This window comes from Nycticebus coucang, chromosome 9, assembly GCF_027406575.1.
Source record: "Nycticebus coucang isolate mNycCou1 chromosome 9, mNycCou1.pri, whole genome shotgun sequence".
Lineage (NCBI taxonomy): Eukaryota > Metazoa > Chordata > Mammalia > Primates > Lorisidae > Nycticebus > Nycticebus coucang.
This window is the reverse complement of record NC_069788.1, coordinates 80,736,278-80,751,571: the sequence shown is the minus strand read 5'-3', so window position 1 is coordinate 80,751,571 and position 15,294 is coordinate 80,736,278. Positions and strand designations below refer to the sequence as shown.

The window sequence follows — 15,294 nt, the reverse complement described above, 5'->3', positions numbered from 1 at the left end:
TGAGACTCTGTTTCAATAAAAAAAGAAAAAGAGAGAGAACCATTAGCAACTTATGGATTAACAGTTTATTTTTGTTTGTTTTTTTTCTGCTTTTGATTTATTAATCTTGATAGTTCCCTTGAAGGTTAAATGGCAGGCCAGCTGTCATTTCACAGATGAGAAGAGTGTGGCCTGTGGCCCCATCTTTTTCTGGTTTAGGGAGGCAGCACAGACCAGGACCAAGCAAGCCCCTTGGAATCAGATGTTCAGCTTCTTGTCTTGGTTGCTAGCACAGCTGTGCTCTAATCTTAGTAGAATCACTGGGGTCTCTTTTCAAATGAGGAGGTTAATCCTTGCCTGCCTGATCTCATAGGATATATCTGGACTGCTGTATGAAAGAACATTTTAAGCTCTATTCACACTGGAAGAACTCTCTCTGATTAGAGCTGTGAGCTCTTCTCTGCATTTTCATGTCCCTCTACAAGGAGGGTTATTTCCCCCTCTACTGAATGAGTTCCTAATGGTTGCTGTTTGATAAAAGAAAAAAAGGCCTTCCTCTTCCCTATTGGTATCACTGATTTTGTAGTAAGAGAGAAAAGAATCTTTGGTTCTCAGAGCCAGGTCAACAGCAGGAATTTTTTTAACTTCTAGCTCATAATTTTCAGAGGTGGGGGGGGGGCCTGCATTTCACCAAGGAGAAAATAGGTTAATAGGTTGTTCGCTTTCCACTGCCATTTTGGGCTACAGTGGAGTAGCAATTTCATCACCAAATAACACTTCTAGGTTCAAAGAGGCAGTCAGTCCACAAGGGCCCACTGTTCAGGATGTCCCCATCTTTGGTAGCGTATCAAGGATGCCTTCACCTGAAAATAACAAGAAACCTGACTAACAGCTGTTGTTAACTTCTTAAACAATTAGTGATTTATTTTTCTCAGGTAGCAAAAAGTCCCAGTGTGAGTAGTTGCTAATATTAGTTCATCTGTTCAGTGATGCTCTCAGGGACCCAGGAGCTTTCAGATTTTCTCTTCTGCCATTGTTAGCTTACTGACTTTTCGTCTTGATTGTTGCCTTAGTCAGAAGCTACAGAAGCCATTTTGAAACCTTTATGTCCTCATTCAGGGTAGTAAGAAGAGGAGATGGAGGTAGAGCTAACCTGTTTTTTCCTTTTAGCAGAAAAAGCAAAAACCTCACCAGAAACTCCTTAGCAGACGGACTTCTGCTTGCCAGTGTTTTGCATACTGCTCCTGTCAGCTCCAAGGAATGTCATTAGTCTCTGTGGAAGATGAAGGGGGCTGGGTGTGTGTCCATGTCTGTTAGCCAGATGAACTCCTGCTTTTTAGGTCTTTTTCTGAGTGGAGAATAGAATGGTCTGACCTTAGTCATAGTGGTCTGACACTATGCACACAATAAAGTGGGGGAAAAGTTGTGTTCCACTGGATAGGCTAGATAGGGTACCAACCCTCGCAGTTTGCTTTTGTCTTTGATTTTTTTAAAATGCTAATTACCTTTGTATCCTCTTGATTATCCAGCTTACTGCCACTTGATTTCTTTCCCGTCCTTTTCTGATTAATAAACTAGATATTTCTGATATGGAAAGTACATTTAATCTCTATGCTACTTTATTGTCAACAGAAAATGCATTTGCTAAACATACTGATCTCCTTGTTAAATGTTTGTTACTTAAGCACAATGAGAAATATATCCTGCTTTGTGCCACCTGAACAATGAGCTAGAGTAAAGAAAACAGCCTATTCCATTGGAATGCTAAGGGACGTGTAATATTCTACGCCCTGACTTTTCCTGTTGGAAGTTTCTTTTTTTCCCCAGGTTAATGAAACAAACCCTGGGTACAAACAACTAGGTTACAATGTTTGCATTTGTTAGGTAGAGTCCCTCTTGTAGTTGTGTTCCATACCCAAAAGGTGTGCCATATACCCTTACATTGTGCCCAGTAAATGGGAGCACACCAGTCCCTCTCCCCATTCTCTCGTTCCCCCCCCACCCCCACCATTGGAAGTTTCTAAGTTGAGTTTTTACCCTAGGAAGAATTCAGTAAACATAATCCAAGTACTTTACAGTATCCCCCCTCCCCCCCATTTTTTATTTTTGGTAACCGAAAGAGCACTGGGCACAAGTATAAGATTGTGCTGTCCAGCATCGTAGCTAGCCACATGTGGTTATTTAAATTTAACAGTCCTAAACTAATGAGGGTGAGGGGTCAGGACCTGAAAACAAACTTAATATCTACTAATAAATAGAGATTGATTACAATTGAAAAAATTAAAAAATGAATCCTTCACTCACATAAGCCTTTTAAATGCTTAAAATCTTAAGCATTTTATTTATTTATTTATTTTGAGACAGAGCCTCAAGCTGTCGCCCTAGGTAGAGTGCTATGGTATCACAGCTCACAGCAACCTCCAACTCCTGGGCTTAAGCAATTCTCTTGTCTCGGCCTCCCAAGTAGCTGGGACTACAGGCGCCCACCAGGCTGGATTTGGACCTGCCAGCTTCAATGTATGTGGCTGGCGCCCTTAACTGCTGAGCTACAGGCGCCCAGCCTCATTTTAAGCATTTAATAGGAACGTGTGATTAGTGGCTATCACATGGGCCAGCACAGCTTAAGACAGTTGCTGTCATCACAGAGAGTTCTTTTGGACACTGCTGGTCTGAGAGTTTGGCATCACTTTCTCAAAAATTCAATTGCAAGTAAGGGTTTTTTTTTTTGTTTTTTTTTTTTTTTTTGTAAATTTTATTTTATATACAAGGAGCTTGCATTATTTCTTTCATTGAGTTGGGTACCTTGGATAGTCCATTCAAGGAAGATCACTTACTGTATCTAATCTAAGGAAGCCAAAGTCTTTCATGTACTGATGGAAACACTGGCAGCACATAATGAGGCCGTGTTTCTTGATCAGACTGTGCCAATTTGAACAAACACAACAAAGGCAAGAACCATAGCTGAACTTCCTTCTTTTTTTTTTTTTTAGACAGTCTCCCTTTGTCGCCCTCAATAGAGTGCTGTACCATCATAGCTCACAGCAACCTCAAACTCTTGGGCTTAAGCAATTCTCTTGCCTCACCCTCCCAAGTAGCTGGGACTACAGGCGCCTGCCACAACGCTTAGCTATTTTTTGGTTGTAGTTGTCATCATTGTTTGGCAGGCCCGGGCTGGATTTGAACCTACCAGCTCCAGTGTATGTGGCTGCCACTGAGCTGTAGGTGCCAAGCACCTAGCTGAACTTCACAGGTGGCTCAAGTAGAGCTGCAGGGAACCCAGATTGCTTTCAGGAGTACAACGGGGCAAAAAGCCAAGTAAAGTTCTAATACCAATTTGTTTTCTTCTCATTTGTACCTTTTCAAAACAAAGTAAATTAAAACAAATTCTAATAAATCGAGATTCCCATCTGTGGTTGTAATGTAGGATAAGTTTTATGCCCATTTCCTGAGTTTTCTTTTGAAAGATGGGCCAGGCATGGTGGCTCACACTTATCTTCCTAGCACTCTGGGGTGCCAAGGCAGGTGGGATTGCTTAAGGTCAGGAGTTCGAGACCAGCTTAAGCAAGAGTGAGACCCTATCTCTACTAAAAACAGAAACACTTAGCCAGACATTGTGGCAGGCCCCTATAGTTCTAGCTACTCGGGAAGCTAAGGTAAACCTGGGAGTTTGAGGTTACTGTGAGCTATGAAGTCACAGCACTCTACCCAGGGTGACAGAGTAAGACACTGTCTCAAAAATCACAGAAAGAGGGCGGCGCCTGTGGCTCAGCGAGTAGGGCGCCAGCCCCATATGCCGAGGGTGGCGGGTTCAAACCCAGCCCCGGCCAAACTGCAACCAAAAAATAGCCGGGCGTTGTGGCGGGCGCCTGTAGTCCCAGCTGCTCAGGAGGCTGAGGCAAGAGAATCGCGTAAGCCCAAGAGTTAAGAGGTTGCTGTGAGCGGTGTGACGCCACGGCACTCTACCCGAGGGCGGTACAGTGAGACTCTGTCTCTACAAAAAAAAAAAAATCACAGAAAGATTTGGAGTCGGCTCTCTTTTTGACAGACTCTAAGGCACTCACTAATGGCAAACAGGATCAGATTCTGGTCATTAACAGTGCTGGTCTCATTTACTTGGCCCCTGGTTCCTCAGTAAAGAAAATTGTTCCTGTACCTCTTCCCCCCTTTTTAAGCCTTTTAGGAAAAATAAAATATAGAAGGAAAAGATAAGTGAAACTGAAATTCTGTAAAATGTAAACACTTAATGAGAATGGAATTTCAAATAAATATCTTTTAAAAAGAAGATTGAATCAAAACCAGACATGGTGGCTCATGCCTGTAATCCTGATTCTCTGAGAGGCCAAGACAGGTAGATCCCTTGAGCTCAGGAGTTCAAGACCAGCCTGAGCAAGATTAAGACCTCATCTCTAAAAATACCTAAGCATTGTGACGGACACCTGTAGTCCCAGCTACCTGGGAGGCTAAGGGAAGAGGATCACTTGAGCCCAAGAGTTTGAGGTCACTGTGAGTTATGATGCCACAGCACTCTACTGAGGATGACAAAGTGAAACTGTCTCCAAAAAAAAAAAAAAAAAAAAAAGGTACAATCGTTGAAGATGTTCTGGCAACATGTCAGTGCTCCTTCTCTACTCCTCACTGCCTCCACTACTCGGCCAGCCCCTCCCTGCCTCTTATGTTTGCCTTTTCTTCATTTACTAGTAAGAGTTTTCCTTTGGGGGGAGCATTTTCTACTTGTGAATGTCTTTGATGTTTTACTTGGGAAAGTAAGCCTAATTTTTTCCCTTGGTTTCTTCTTTGCTTGTGATTATTCAAAGACGAAGAATGGTAGACTCAGTTTTCCTAGTGCTCATGCTCATCCACAGTAATGCCTCTCAACTTCATGAGGACCTGTTTCATTCAAGATCTTCAGAGAATACGGAAGAGCAGCTTTGGATTGGTTGGTTGGCTGATATTGTTTGTGTCTCTTTTGAATGGAGACGGGCAGTGAAAGATTAGGTACACTGGGTCAAAGCAATAATGTGCCAAAAGCTAATTTGTAAGAAAATGAGACGTTATATAGATCATCAAAGTTAGGTTTACAGAAAACTAGCTGATATTTTGATTCCTTTTTTCCTCATTAAAGAAATCTGCATTGCACTCTTCACCCCTGTATAGAGTTGATGCTGCACCTGTATGGCACTGTGCCCCAGGCACCTGGGTCTCTTCCTGCAGCTTTGCTGAGAAGCCCACACCTCTCCAGCCTGTGCTGCAGCTGCTCTGTGACTTCATCTTGAGTCTATGTGATGGGAAGCCCAGGGCATCTCCTTTGTCTTTTGTGTCAGATGCCAGATGAAGGATTTGATGCTCAGGTTTCTATTAGAAACTAAAGGACCAGGATTATATACTCACTCAGGAGCCTTTTTACAACCATCTTCTCCTTCTTGGTTGTCCCTTTTCTGTTGCTTTGAGCAAGCAATTAAGGGATCTAGTTAGATGCTCTCAAAAGACACTGTAGGGATTTCAAATTTTGGCTACATCAGAGGTTAAGAACTTCTTTTCTCTTGGTTTTTTGTTTCTTTAGTTTTTGTACTTATGTTTTAATAACTTCATAAAAGTTTTCATTTTAAAATAAAAATCATTCCCCTCCCCCAGATTCAGAATATTAAACAGACGAACAGTGCTCTCAAAGAAAAACTTGATGGTGGAATAGAACCGTATCGACTTCCAGAGGTAGGATTATGTTAACATCATCTCAGAAGTCAAACCCAAATGATAACTTGGTTTAAGAATTTAATATCTTGGGCGGCATTTGTGGCTGAGTGAGTAGGGTGCCAGCCCCATATACCAAGGGTGGCGGGTTCAAACCTGGCCCTGGCCAAACTGCAATAAAAAATAGCCGGGCGTTGTGGCGGGCACCTGTAGTCCCAGCTACTTGGGAGGCTGAGGCAAGAGAATCGCCTAAGCCCAGGAGTTGGAGGTTGCTGTGAGCTGTGTGACACCACGGCACTCTACCGAGGGCAGTAAAGTGAGACTCTGTCTCTACCAAAAAAAAAAGAATTTAATATCTGGCTTGGCACCTATGGCTCAAGCGGCTAAGGCACCAGCCACATACACCTGAGCTGGCGGGTTCGAATCCAGCCCAGGCCCGCCAAACAACAATGATGGCTCCAACCAAAAAATAGCCGGGCATTGTGGCAGGTGCCTGTAGTCCCAGCTACTTGGAAAGCAGAGGCAGGAGAATTGCTTAAGCCCAGGAGTTGGAGGTTGCTGTGAGCTGTGTGACACCACGGCACTCTACCGAGGGCAGTAAAGTGAGACTCTTGTCTCTACCAAAAAAAAAAGAATTTAATATCTGGCTTGGCACCTATGGCTCAAGTGGCTAAGGCACCAGCCACATACACCTGAGCTGGCAGGTTCGAATTCAGCCCAGGCCCGCCAAACAACAATGATGGCTCCAACCAAAAAATAAGCGGGCATTGTGGCAGGTGCCTGTAGTCCCAGCTACTTGGGAAGCAGAGGCAGGAGAATTGCTTGAGCCCAGGAGTTGGAGGTTGCTGTGAGCTGTGATGCCACAGCACTCTATCCAGGGTGACATCTGGAGGCTCTGTCTCAAAATAAATAAGAATTTAATATCTGCATGATACGTCTCTTAGAATGGTATATATAATTTTATAAACCTGGCAGCACCCATAGATCAGTGGGTAGGGTGCTGGCCACATCAGTGGGGCTGCCGGGTTTGAACCTGGCCCAAGCCTGCTAAACAACAATGACAATTGCAACCAAAAAATAGCCAGGCATTGTGGTGGGTGCCTGTAGTCCCAGCTACTTGGTAGGCTGAGGCAAGGGAATCACTTAAGCCCAAGAGTTTGAGGTTGCTATGAGCTGTGACGTCACGGCACTCTACCGAGGGTGACACAGTGAAACTCTGTCTCTAAATAAATAAGTAAAATAATAATTTTATAAACCTAATTGATGTTAATTAAAATTCTTATATGAGAAGTAGAAAGATTCATTAAACCTTCATAAGGATCATAACTCAGCTCTAAATGTAATGTGCTAAAATAACTTATTTGGATATCCAGGTCATTCAGAAATGTAATGCACGTTGGACCACAGAAGAACAGCTTCTTGCTGTACAAGGTAAGGATACGTCTCCCTATAAAGAAGTTATAGAGAAAAGTTATGTCTTACCCTACTCCCAGTACTTCATTCATACGGAAACAAATTCTTAGAGGAGGATTATATTCTCCTGTTGGGTATCATTTTAGCTGCATTACTGCATTCCCTTGGGCTTTGCTCTTTACCCTCCCTTTCCTGTTTCTTATAAATTCTCAAAATTAACCTGAAAGCCTCAGTTTTCAAAAGGTGTATTTCATTTTAGCAGTTTCTTGTCAAACTCTGAATAGTCAGAATGTACAATTCCAGAAAAAAATTCCTTATGATTTTAAGGTTGGAGGTCTTCTTATCTGAGGATCCTGAAAAGATGAATACGTTATATCCACAACCATCAGGGAGTTATTGGGTGACTTCAGTTGTTATGTGACATATGATGGGAAGACATTTCTAAATGACAGAATCTTACTGAACTTCTAAAGAATATATCTAGAGTTGACTACTTTTTCCCACTCTTACAACACACTAGTGCCTGATATTAATGTTATTAAAAGTCTATATGTTTTTTTTTTTTTTACCTAATAGATAAGCCTCAGTTGTCATTTTTAAAAATTGTTTTTCTTTTGTATTGAAAAAAATGCTTTCTTATATCCTTTAGCCATCAGGAAATATGGCCGAGATTTTCAGGCAATCTCAGATGTGATTGGGAACAAATCAGTAGTACAAGTGAAAAACTTTTTTGTAAATTATCGACGCCGCTTCAACATAGATGAAGTTTTACAAGAATGGGAGGCAGAACATGGTAAAGAAGAGACCAATGGGCCCGGTAACCAGAAACCTGTGAAGTCCCCTGATAATTCTATTAAGATGGCTGAAGAGGAAGATGAGGTAAATCTGAAACAATAGTCTCTTCTCTGCCAGGTTCGTTATTGGTATTCTGGTTAATTTTTAATATGATGACTTTTCTTTTAGCGCATGTTCTCTAATTCTTCCTTTAAAAAAAAAAAATTGCAGATTATTATGAGGGTACAAGCAGTGTGGTTACATTGTTTGCATTTGTTAGGTAAAGTCCAAATTGTAGTTGAGCCCTTCACCTAGGTGGTGTACCATATACCCTTACATTGCAGTTAGGTAAAAGCACACCATTCTCTCCCCTCCTTCCCCCTTGCCCCCCGCACTCGAATTTGTTTTTTTCTCTTGTGTGGGCATGTAGTTGTTCATCTACTAGTTTCATATTAATATTGAGTACATTGGATACTTGGTTTCTATTCTTCTGAATCTCTACTAAGGAGAATGTTCTTCAGCTCCATTCAGGTTAATACAAACAATGTAAAGTCTCCATGTTTTTTTGTTTTGTTTTGTTTTTTTCTTTTTGATTCTTTTTTTTTTTTTTTTTTTTTATTGTTGGGGATTCATTGAGGGTACAATAAGCCAGGTTACACTGATTGCAATTGTTAGGTAAAGTCCCTCTTGCAATCATGTCTTGCCCCCATAAAGTGTGACACACACCAAGGCCCCACCCCCCTCCCTCCGTCCCTCTTTCTGCTTCTCCCCCCATAACCTTAATTGTCATTAATTGTCCTCATATCAAAATTGAGTACATAGGATTCATGCTTCTCCATTCTTGTAAGTCTCCATGTTTTTTAATGGCCTAATACTATTCCATGGTATACACATACCACAGTTAATTAATTCGTTCATGGGTTAATGGGCACTTGTGTTGATTCCCCATCTTGGCAATTGTGAATTGAGGTGCTGTAAACATACAAGTGCAAATGTCCTTATGATGAAATGATTTTTTTTCTTCTGGGTAGATACATAGTAGTAGGATGCAGGATCAAATGGAAGGTCTACTTTGAGCTCTTTGAGGATTCTCTATACTTCTATCCAAAGAGGCTGTATTAGTTTGCAGTCCCTAAAGTGATGCCTTTTTTTAACTATAGAAATATTTTTAGGTTTCAGCTATATCAGTAACTTCACTTTTACCTATAAATCCCATAATGTGTGTGTGTTGACTCCAGTCAATTCTTGGTCCCTGTATGTCATTCACATTTTAGTTTCCATCCTGATTTCTTCCAACCACAATTACCAATACAGTAAAATCTGTCATGAAACAGTCAGTTGGAATTACCTTGAGAAATACCAGTAAATCTCAGTCATGTTATATGTGCCATCATATCATGTGAGGTTCATGAAATTACTGGTGAGTCTGCACAACCAATCAGGAGCTCCTGAGCTCTGTCCCTTCCGTCTACATCTTCCAGACTTTATTTCTGTTTGGGGTGACTGGCCCCAAACACTGATGAGGATGATTCTGTGGCTGGCTGGAACTTTTAAGATGGTGGCTGACATTCTTGTAATTTCTGAAATGGCAGCACTGACTTCATCTGCCCAATTAGCCAAGATTAGGCCAGAAGATTACTCAGGCTGCAGAGACTTGTCTTCAGCCTCTCTGCTCCCATCTCGCCTGGCCTACCCCCCTCATTTCTGCCTCCTCTGCCAGACAGATGAGCATGAGACTACTACACACAGGAAAGAGTTAATTGCCAATCGCTTTTTATCTGGATTTGTTTGCTGACGTGGGCAAACATGGGGGACAGGAATGAGGGGTGTCATATCCAACTTGTGCTTAGATAGTATGGGAGTAGAGTCTCACCTACAATTAATTATGAAATGATTTGAGTATGTTATCAGTGAGGAAAAAAATCTCCTAATTCAACTGAGAGCAGTTCTTGCACACTGTGATTTCAACTGAAGGAACAGCCAGGTCAGATTGGGGATGTGTAGCCCAATTGTTGCCTTCACAATAAGATGCTGTGGGGGTGGCAGTAAGATGCCTCCGAGCAGATAGGTTTGCATCTGGGAGTCAGTTTTGAAACATGAGAGAGGGAAGTTTCCTGCGCTCTTGAGTGTTCTGTGTCCCAAGTTTTCACATCCTTAAAATGTGGCCAAGCTGGGATTTTAGCTTAAGACCTCTAGAGTTCTAGCGGCCACACTCTCACCCTGCATAGAGTGTATTTGCTCCACGGTCTGGTGACTGACCCCTGCAACACCCTTTTGCAGCAGAATTAGTAGTTCATGTTGTTTGATGGGTTTTTTTTCCTTCTCACCTCAGGCTGCTTCTGTTCTTGATGTCAGATACGCATCTGCCTCATGAGAAACTCTGGTACCTTTGAACACTTGGTATGGACTACTGTGTTATCCAGGATTTCAGGTATTATGAGACATCACCTAGCCATCTGCATCACATCTCTGTGGACAAGCAGCTATTACCAAAAAAGGCATACACTTCCAGTCCTGTGCTATACCTGCCTTAATTCTTTGCTCATTCCTCCATTTTGGCACTACTTCCCAGAGAGCTCGGCTATATCTCTCACTATCTCTGCCTAAGTGCTGGGGAACTGCAGGGCTGTACAACACCTGTAGCCCCAGGAGCCAAGGTCAGAGTCCTCAGCCCCAGTGATGGCAGCTCTTCCCAGTTGACAGCTGCGGAACAGGGAGTCTGCTCAGAAAGCACCGCTCTGCTCCTGCATGGCCTGCGATTTCTACTTTGTGTATAATTCTCAAAGTAACTGTGACCCTATTGGCCTTCTAGAAAGTTCCTCTTGTTCTTTTCTGAGACAGCCACCTAAGTGAGATCATGCTTCTTTGGAAATCACAATATATTAGCAGACTGTATGGTGACCCTTATTGTGCCAAGTGTCCTGATGCAAGTCACATTTTCTTAAATGTAGGGTATAATTACAGTTTATAAATTTAGTTGGCTTAAATCCCTCCTCTCTCCCTTTCTAAGTGGTAAAAATCTCATTCACAGCAATTATTCCTGAATACTGTAGCTAAAAGGGAACGTGGACCTCAGCGCTTTTCTGCCTTCAACTTTCAGCATTGTGATCCTCGGGTGGATACCACCCCATCCCTTCCTGACCACCCCCTCCCCCCGCCACCACCCAACTCCAAGGGATTCGGTCCATATCACTGTACCTGGTGCTTGTACATTTGGAATTGGTGCCTTCTCCCTTTGGCAACCGTGTTATCAGTCCTTTTTCTGTTTTGGTGTCTTAGTTCTTTAAAGTTTATTGCTAGCCAAAGATGACATCACTGAGATTAGGAGACGGGAGAGTTTGCTGCAGATTCTGACAGTGTAGATTTTAAATGTCAAGTTAACTCAATAAAGGATACTAGAGTAGCTGGTGATGATTTTATAAAAGCTACACATTGCTCCCCATTCTCTTGCTGTGTCTGGCCTTTTATATGGCACTGCACATGTCCATCTGTGTCCTTCATGTATGGATGTGATCACATGAACACCTTCCCCTCTTAATATCAGAGTACAGGACAGAGAAGTGATCAATGTACTGGTCTAGCAAGACCAAGATAAAAAAATCTACAAAGTAGTATATAATGCCTTTTAGTTGGACTGGGAACAAATAAATTTTTCTAATGTTTCAAGACTTCCAGAATCACTTTTGTTCTTTTACCAGACCGTGGACCTGCTAAGGATTGCAGAGCACCTGTCAAATTGTGCTCTAGCATACCCTGTGCCCACGCACAGCCAGTCAGACTGCACTAAATACGTTGAAGTAGCTATTGTTGTTGTTGCTGTTGTTTGCATCATTTAAATATTGTTTTCTGCTTTCAGTACCAAAAAGAAAATAATGCCCATGTGTTAAGGCATAAACAGAATTCGTAAGAATTTAAAATATGCAATTAAAATTTGATGTGTTTTGACTCCCAAGCACCTTGCCTTTTTTTTTTTTTTTAAATCAGCTGATTTTTCTTTTTAGAAATAGAGCCACCTAGAAACCTAGGTGTTTTGAAATTATACATTCTTTTTTAGAAGTCTGGAAAAAGGTCATTCAAAAGGGGAGCACAATGGGACTTTTCCAACTTTGATCACCATATCCCTACAGCAGTTATCTGTCAATCAAGCAGAAGCCCATGCAAGGCAGTATCAGAGGAGCCCTCGCTTGCCACTCTTGCTGGAGACAGGGCAGCATATAACACTAGTAAGGAACATTGTTATCATAGCCTACTGTGTGATCACAGGGCGGCAGAAAGAACGTGGGAAGGAGTCACCTAAATTTTGCACATCACTGAAGGGGGACACCAAGGCATGGACTTCAGCTTTGGGTTCTCCTTGCTTCCCTCCAGACCTCCTTCCTATTAAGAGAAGCAGTAGGCAATGGTTGCAGTGGGTTTCCCACTCTGCCTAGAGATCTGTTTCTCTCTTCCCACCCAGGCTATTTTCCTTAAAAATTGATCCGTCCTTGCAATGCTTGGAAGCTTAATACTGATTCTTACGTAGCAAGGCAAGGAGGTGAGCAGTGCCAGGCACTCATCTATATTTTGCATTGTCCCCTCACTTGGTTCTTGGTACTGGGTGATGGTCTCCAACCCTGTGAAGTCACTGTGCTGGTCACTTGTGATCACAACAGCTGAATTCGGCTTTCTCCCCCAGGGGAAGGGGCATGTCACTTTCATTTGACAGAGGGAAAAAAGGGTAGTTGTCTTTGCCTGACTGCCTTTGTTGTAGTTAATGCATAAGATAGCGTGTGTTTTAAACTTTTCATTACACTGTCTTTGCAGTGATGTAAATGCAAGAAATCACCTAGCTTTAAAAGCTAAGTGGTTTGATCTTATTTATGTGAAGACTCTTTAACATATCAAGAATTAGGTGCATTGGCAGGTAGTGTTTGGGATGTGATGACTGCTTCAGATGGTATGTTCACTGAAGCTTTGTCTTCTTAAAAATTATCAATGTGAATGTCATAATTTTATATATTTTTGTGGAAAATTTCTCCTAAGTATAAGTTATTGTGCAAAATATAGTATCATTGACGCAAATAATAGTTTAACTTTTAGTTTAGAAATCCTAAAAGATATAAATTGTATTGCATATGCATTAAAAGTTTGTTCTATTTAATTTTATATAGATGTGTAAAATGTTAGGTAAAATTTTTTTTCACTTATCCATTTAAACACCTTGTTACTTGAATATTGTGTTAACTGGTCTGTGACAATGATCAGTTCTGTAATATAGCTCTTTTAACCAGGAAGTGACCATGCCTCAGTTGTGCTGGTTAGGTTAGTATGACATAGTCGGTGCGAGTGTTGGCAGGAGCCAGATGTTAGTGTAAGGCACCCACTGAATTGTCATGGTGTATTGGTCAAGACACTGCTTCCTCAAAATGGTTTTTGATAGTTTCAAACCTATAAGATCCTTTGATGCTCATAAACCTCTAACTGAAAAAATGGAAAAAGTAGTTGGGTTTTAAAAGCTTACTGTGGTGGACTAATTAAGCAGTTGCTTTCTGTTCATATAAAGTTTCCTTAGATATCACACACCACTTTAAGTGTGCTCATTGTCACTTTAAATTTTAATTATTCCCTATTTTTGTCTTTCTAAATATCAGATGTACTATTGGAATAATTGCACACCAAAAATAAGCCAAACAGTGCATTACACTGACAGGATTCCTGCTTTTATGTGAGCAATGTAAAGATGGAGCCAACTCAAATGAGAGCCTCTTTTTTTCTCTCTTGTCTAGGCCTGTTTCTTAAGCTAATGACCCAGGATTTAAGCTTTTAATATCAAGTGAAACTTTGCCTCAGATTGACTCAAAGTAGTTAGGTCATCAAAACCTAGTGATCTCGTGCAATGCTGTTTCTGCCACTCCCTGGATCTCTGCAGCTTTTCCTAATTGTAGTAAAGCACAATTGCAGTGACGTCGCAATTCAGAAGAAGGAAGGTCAGCATAGCCTATGCATGTTGTGTAATCATGAGTGTTTACAGCCACCTTCTCCTAAAATGAAAATTTATACTGGGGTGGGTAGTATTCCATTATGTAGACTTATCAACTTTGCTAAGTGCTTTTTAGACTGCTAAAAATTTTTTCAAGTATTTTAAAAGATGTATAAGGTTAAGTTTGCAAATATAATGGAAATGCTGTATATCTTTTGAAGTGATAAAATCCATGTTGGAATTTTAAAGAGAATATGTTGTAATAATGCTGTTGTAAGTAATATTTTAATGTCTCTCTTTGCCTGTTTTCTATTTCAGCACATTATTGTGGTGAATGTTCATAGCATTATAACTGCTTAGCCATTGAATGATAACATTTGTTAGTGGAAATTGGAAAATTTATTTGTGAAATTCTGCAGAATTCATTTTTCTATTTCCAATATTTGCTGAAGTTAAATAAAAATTTTCAAGCCATTGATGTAATAAAATATGAAACAAAATGATCTTCTGCATCCCCACTCTCCATCAAACATACCCTAATACGAAGTGGAGTTGTTCTTTTCCTTTTGAGTGGGCCTTGGGATTTCTGAACGTATAATTTTCCTAGAATTAGGCCCTGTGGAAAGACACAGTCTGGATGCCTTTTGTTCTACCTGAACCTCTACCCTTTGTTATCTATACCCTGTTTTCCCAAAAATAAGACATCCTCCGAAAATAAGACCTACTTACAGGAAAGATAAGACATCCCCTGAAAATAAGACCTAGCGCATCTTTGGGAGCACACCTTAAAATAGGACACTGTCTTATTTTCGGGGAAACAGGGTAGTAATCTTATAGTTAGTATCAGACTGAGATGCGTGAGTTCATGAAGTTCATAGTAGTTAAGGGGTTCGATGTAAAGGTTCAGTAAGAGGAATTTTTTTCCCCCATTGGCAGTTTTTCTTTTCTCCGCTTGCTCAGATTTTGACTTTTTCCCTGGAGGCCTCTGTACAGCCCCTGGACTGTAGCAGTGAAGAAGCCAGGCTGCCACTGTTATGGCTCTGGTCAGCTGAGAGTGGACTCACCGAGCTACAACAGCTCCTTGAGTAGCAGGAATGATGTGGTTGGCATGCACAGGCAGTGGCCACAGGTTCTGTGGTTGTTCATCCCTTTTTCAGCTGGAATGTAGGATCTAGTTAGATAATGAGTATGGACACCTAACTTCTAAATCCAGCGTTGTCTCCATAAAATTTGAAATACGTAGATGTGATCCCTCCATGTCTGGCTCTGCAGGCTCTGCAGGCTCTGCATTCTGGGGAATCCAGGTAGGGCAGTACCAGGTGGGGATGTCTCTCTTCCCTACTAGGCCCCTCCCAGCTTCAGCAGCTTCTGCTGAAGGGCACAATTTTGGGAGCATCCACCTGCTGACGTTGTGGAGACACATAGTGCCATCACCCTCTTGTAACTACCAGGTTTTTGTGGCCTCCCTGTCTTGACTCCCA

General features: G+C 41.5%; 1 protein-coding gene across 2 annotated transcripts in view; it reads left to right on the top strand.

Annotated features, from left to right (window-relative positions):
- Positions 1-14,313, top strand: part of RCOR1 (REST corepressor 1) — a 157,336-nt gene extending 143,023 nt beyond the window's left edge. For both annotated transcript variants that reach the window (XM_053602143.1, XM_053602144.1), the window contains exons 9-12: positions 5,611-5,688; positions 7,041-7,098; positions 7,730-7,959; positions 10,187-14,313. In XM_053602143.1, coding sequence (XP_053458118.1) covers positions 5,611-5,688; positions 7,041-7,098; positions 7,730-7,959; positions 10,187-10,228 — 408 coding nt within the window. In that variant the 3' untranslated portion in view covers positions 10,229-14,313. The remainder of the gene's footprint in view (positions 1-5,610; positions 5,689-7,040; positions 7,099-7,729; positions 7,960-10,186) is intronic.
- Positions 14,314-15,294: the final 981 nt, after the last annotated feature.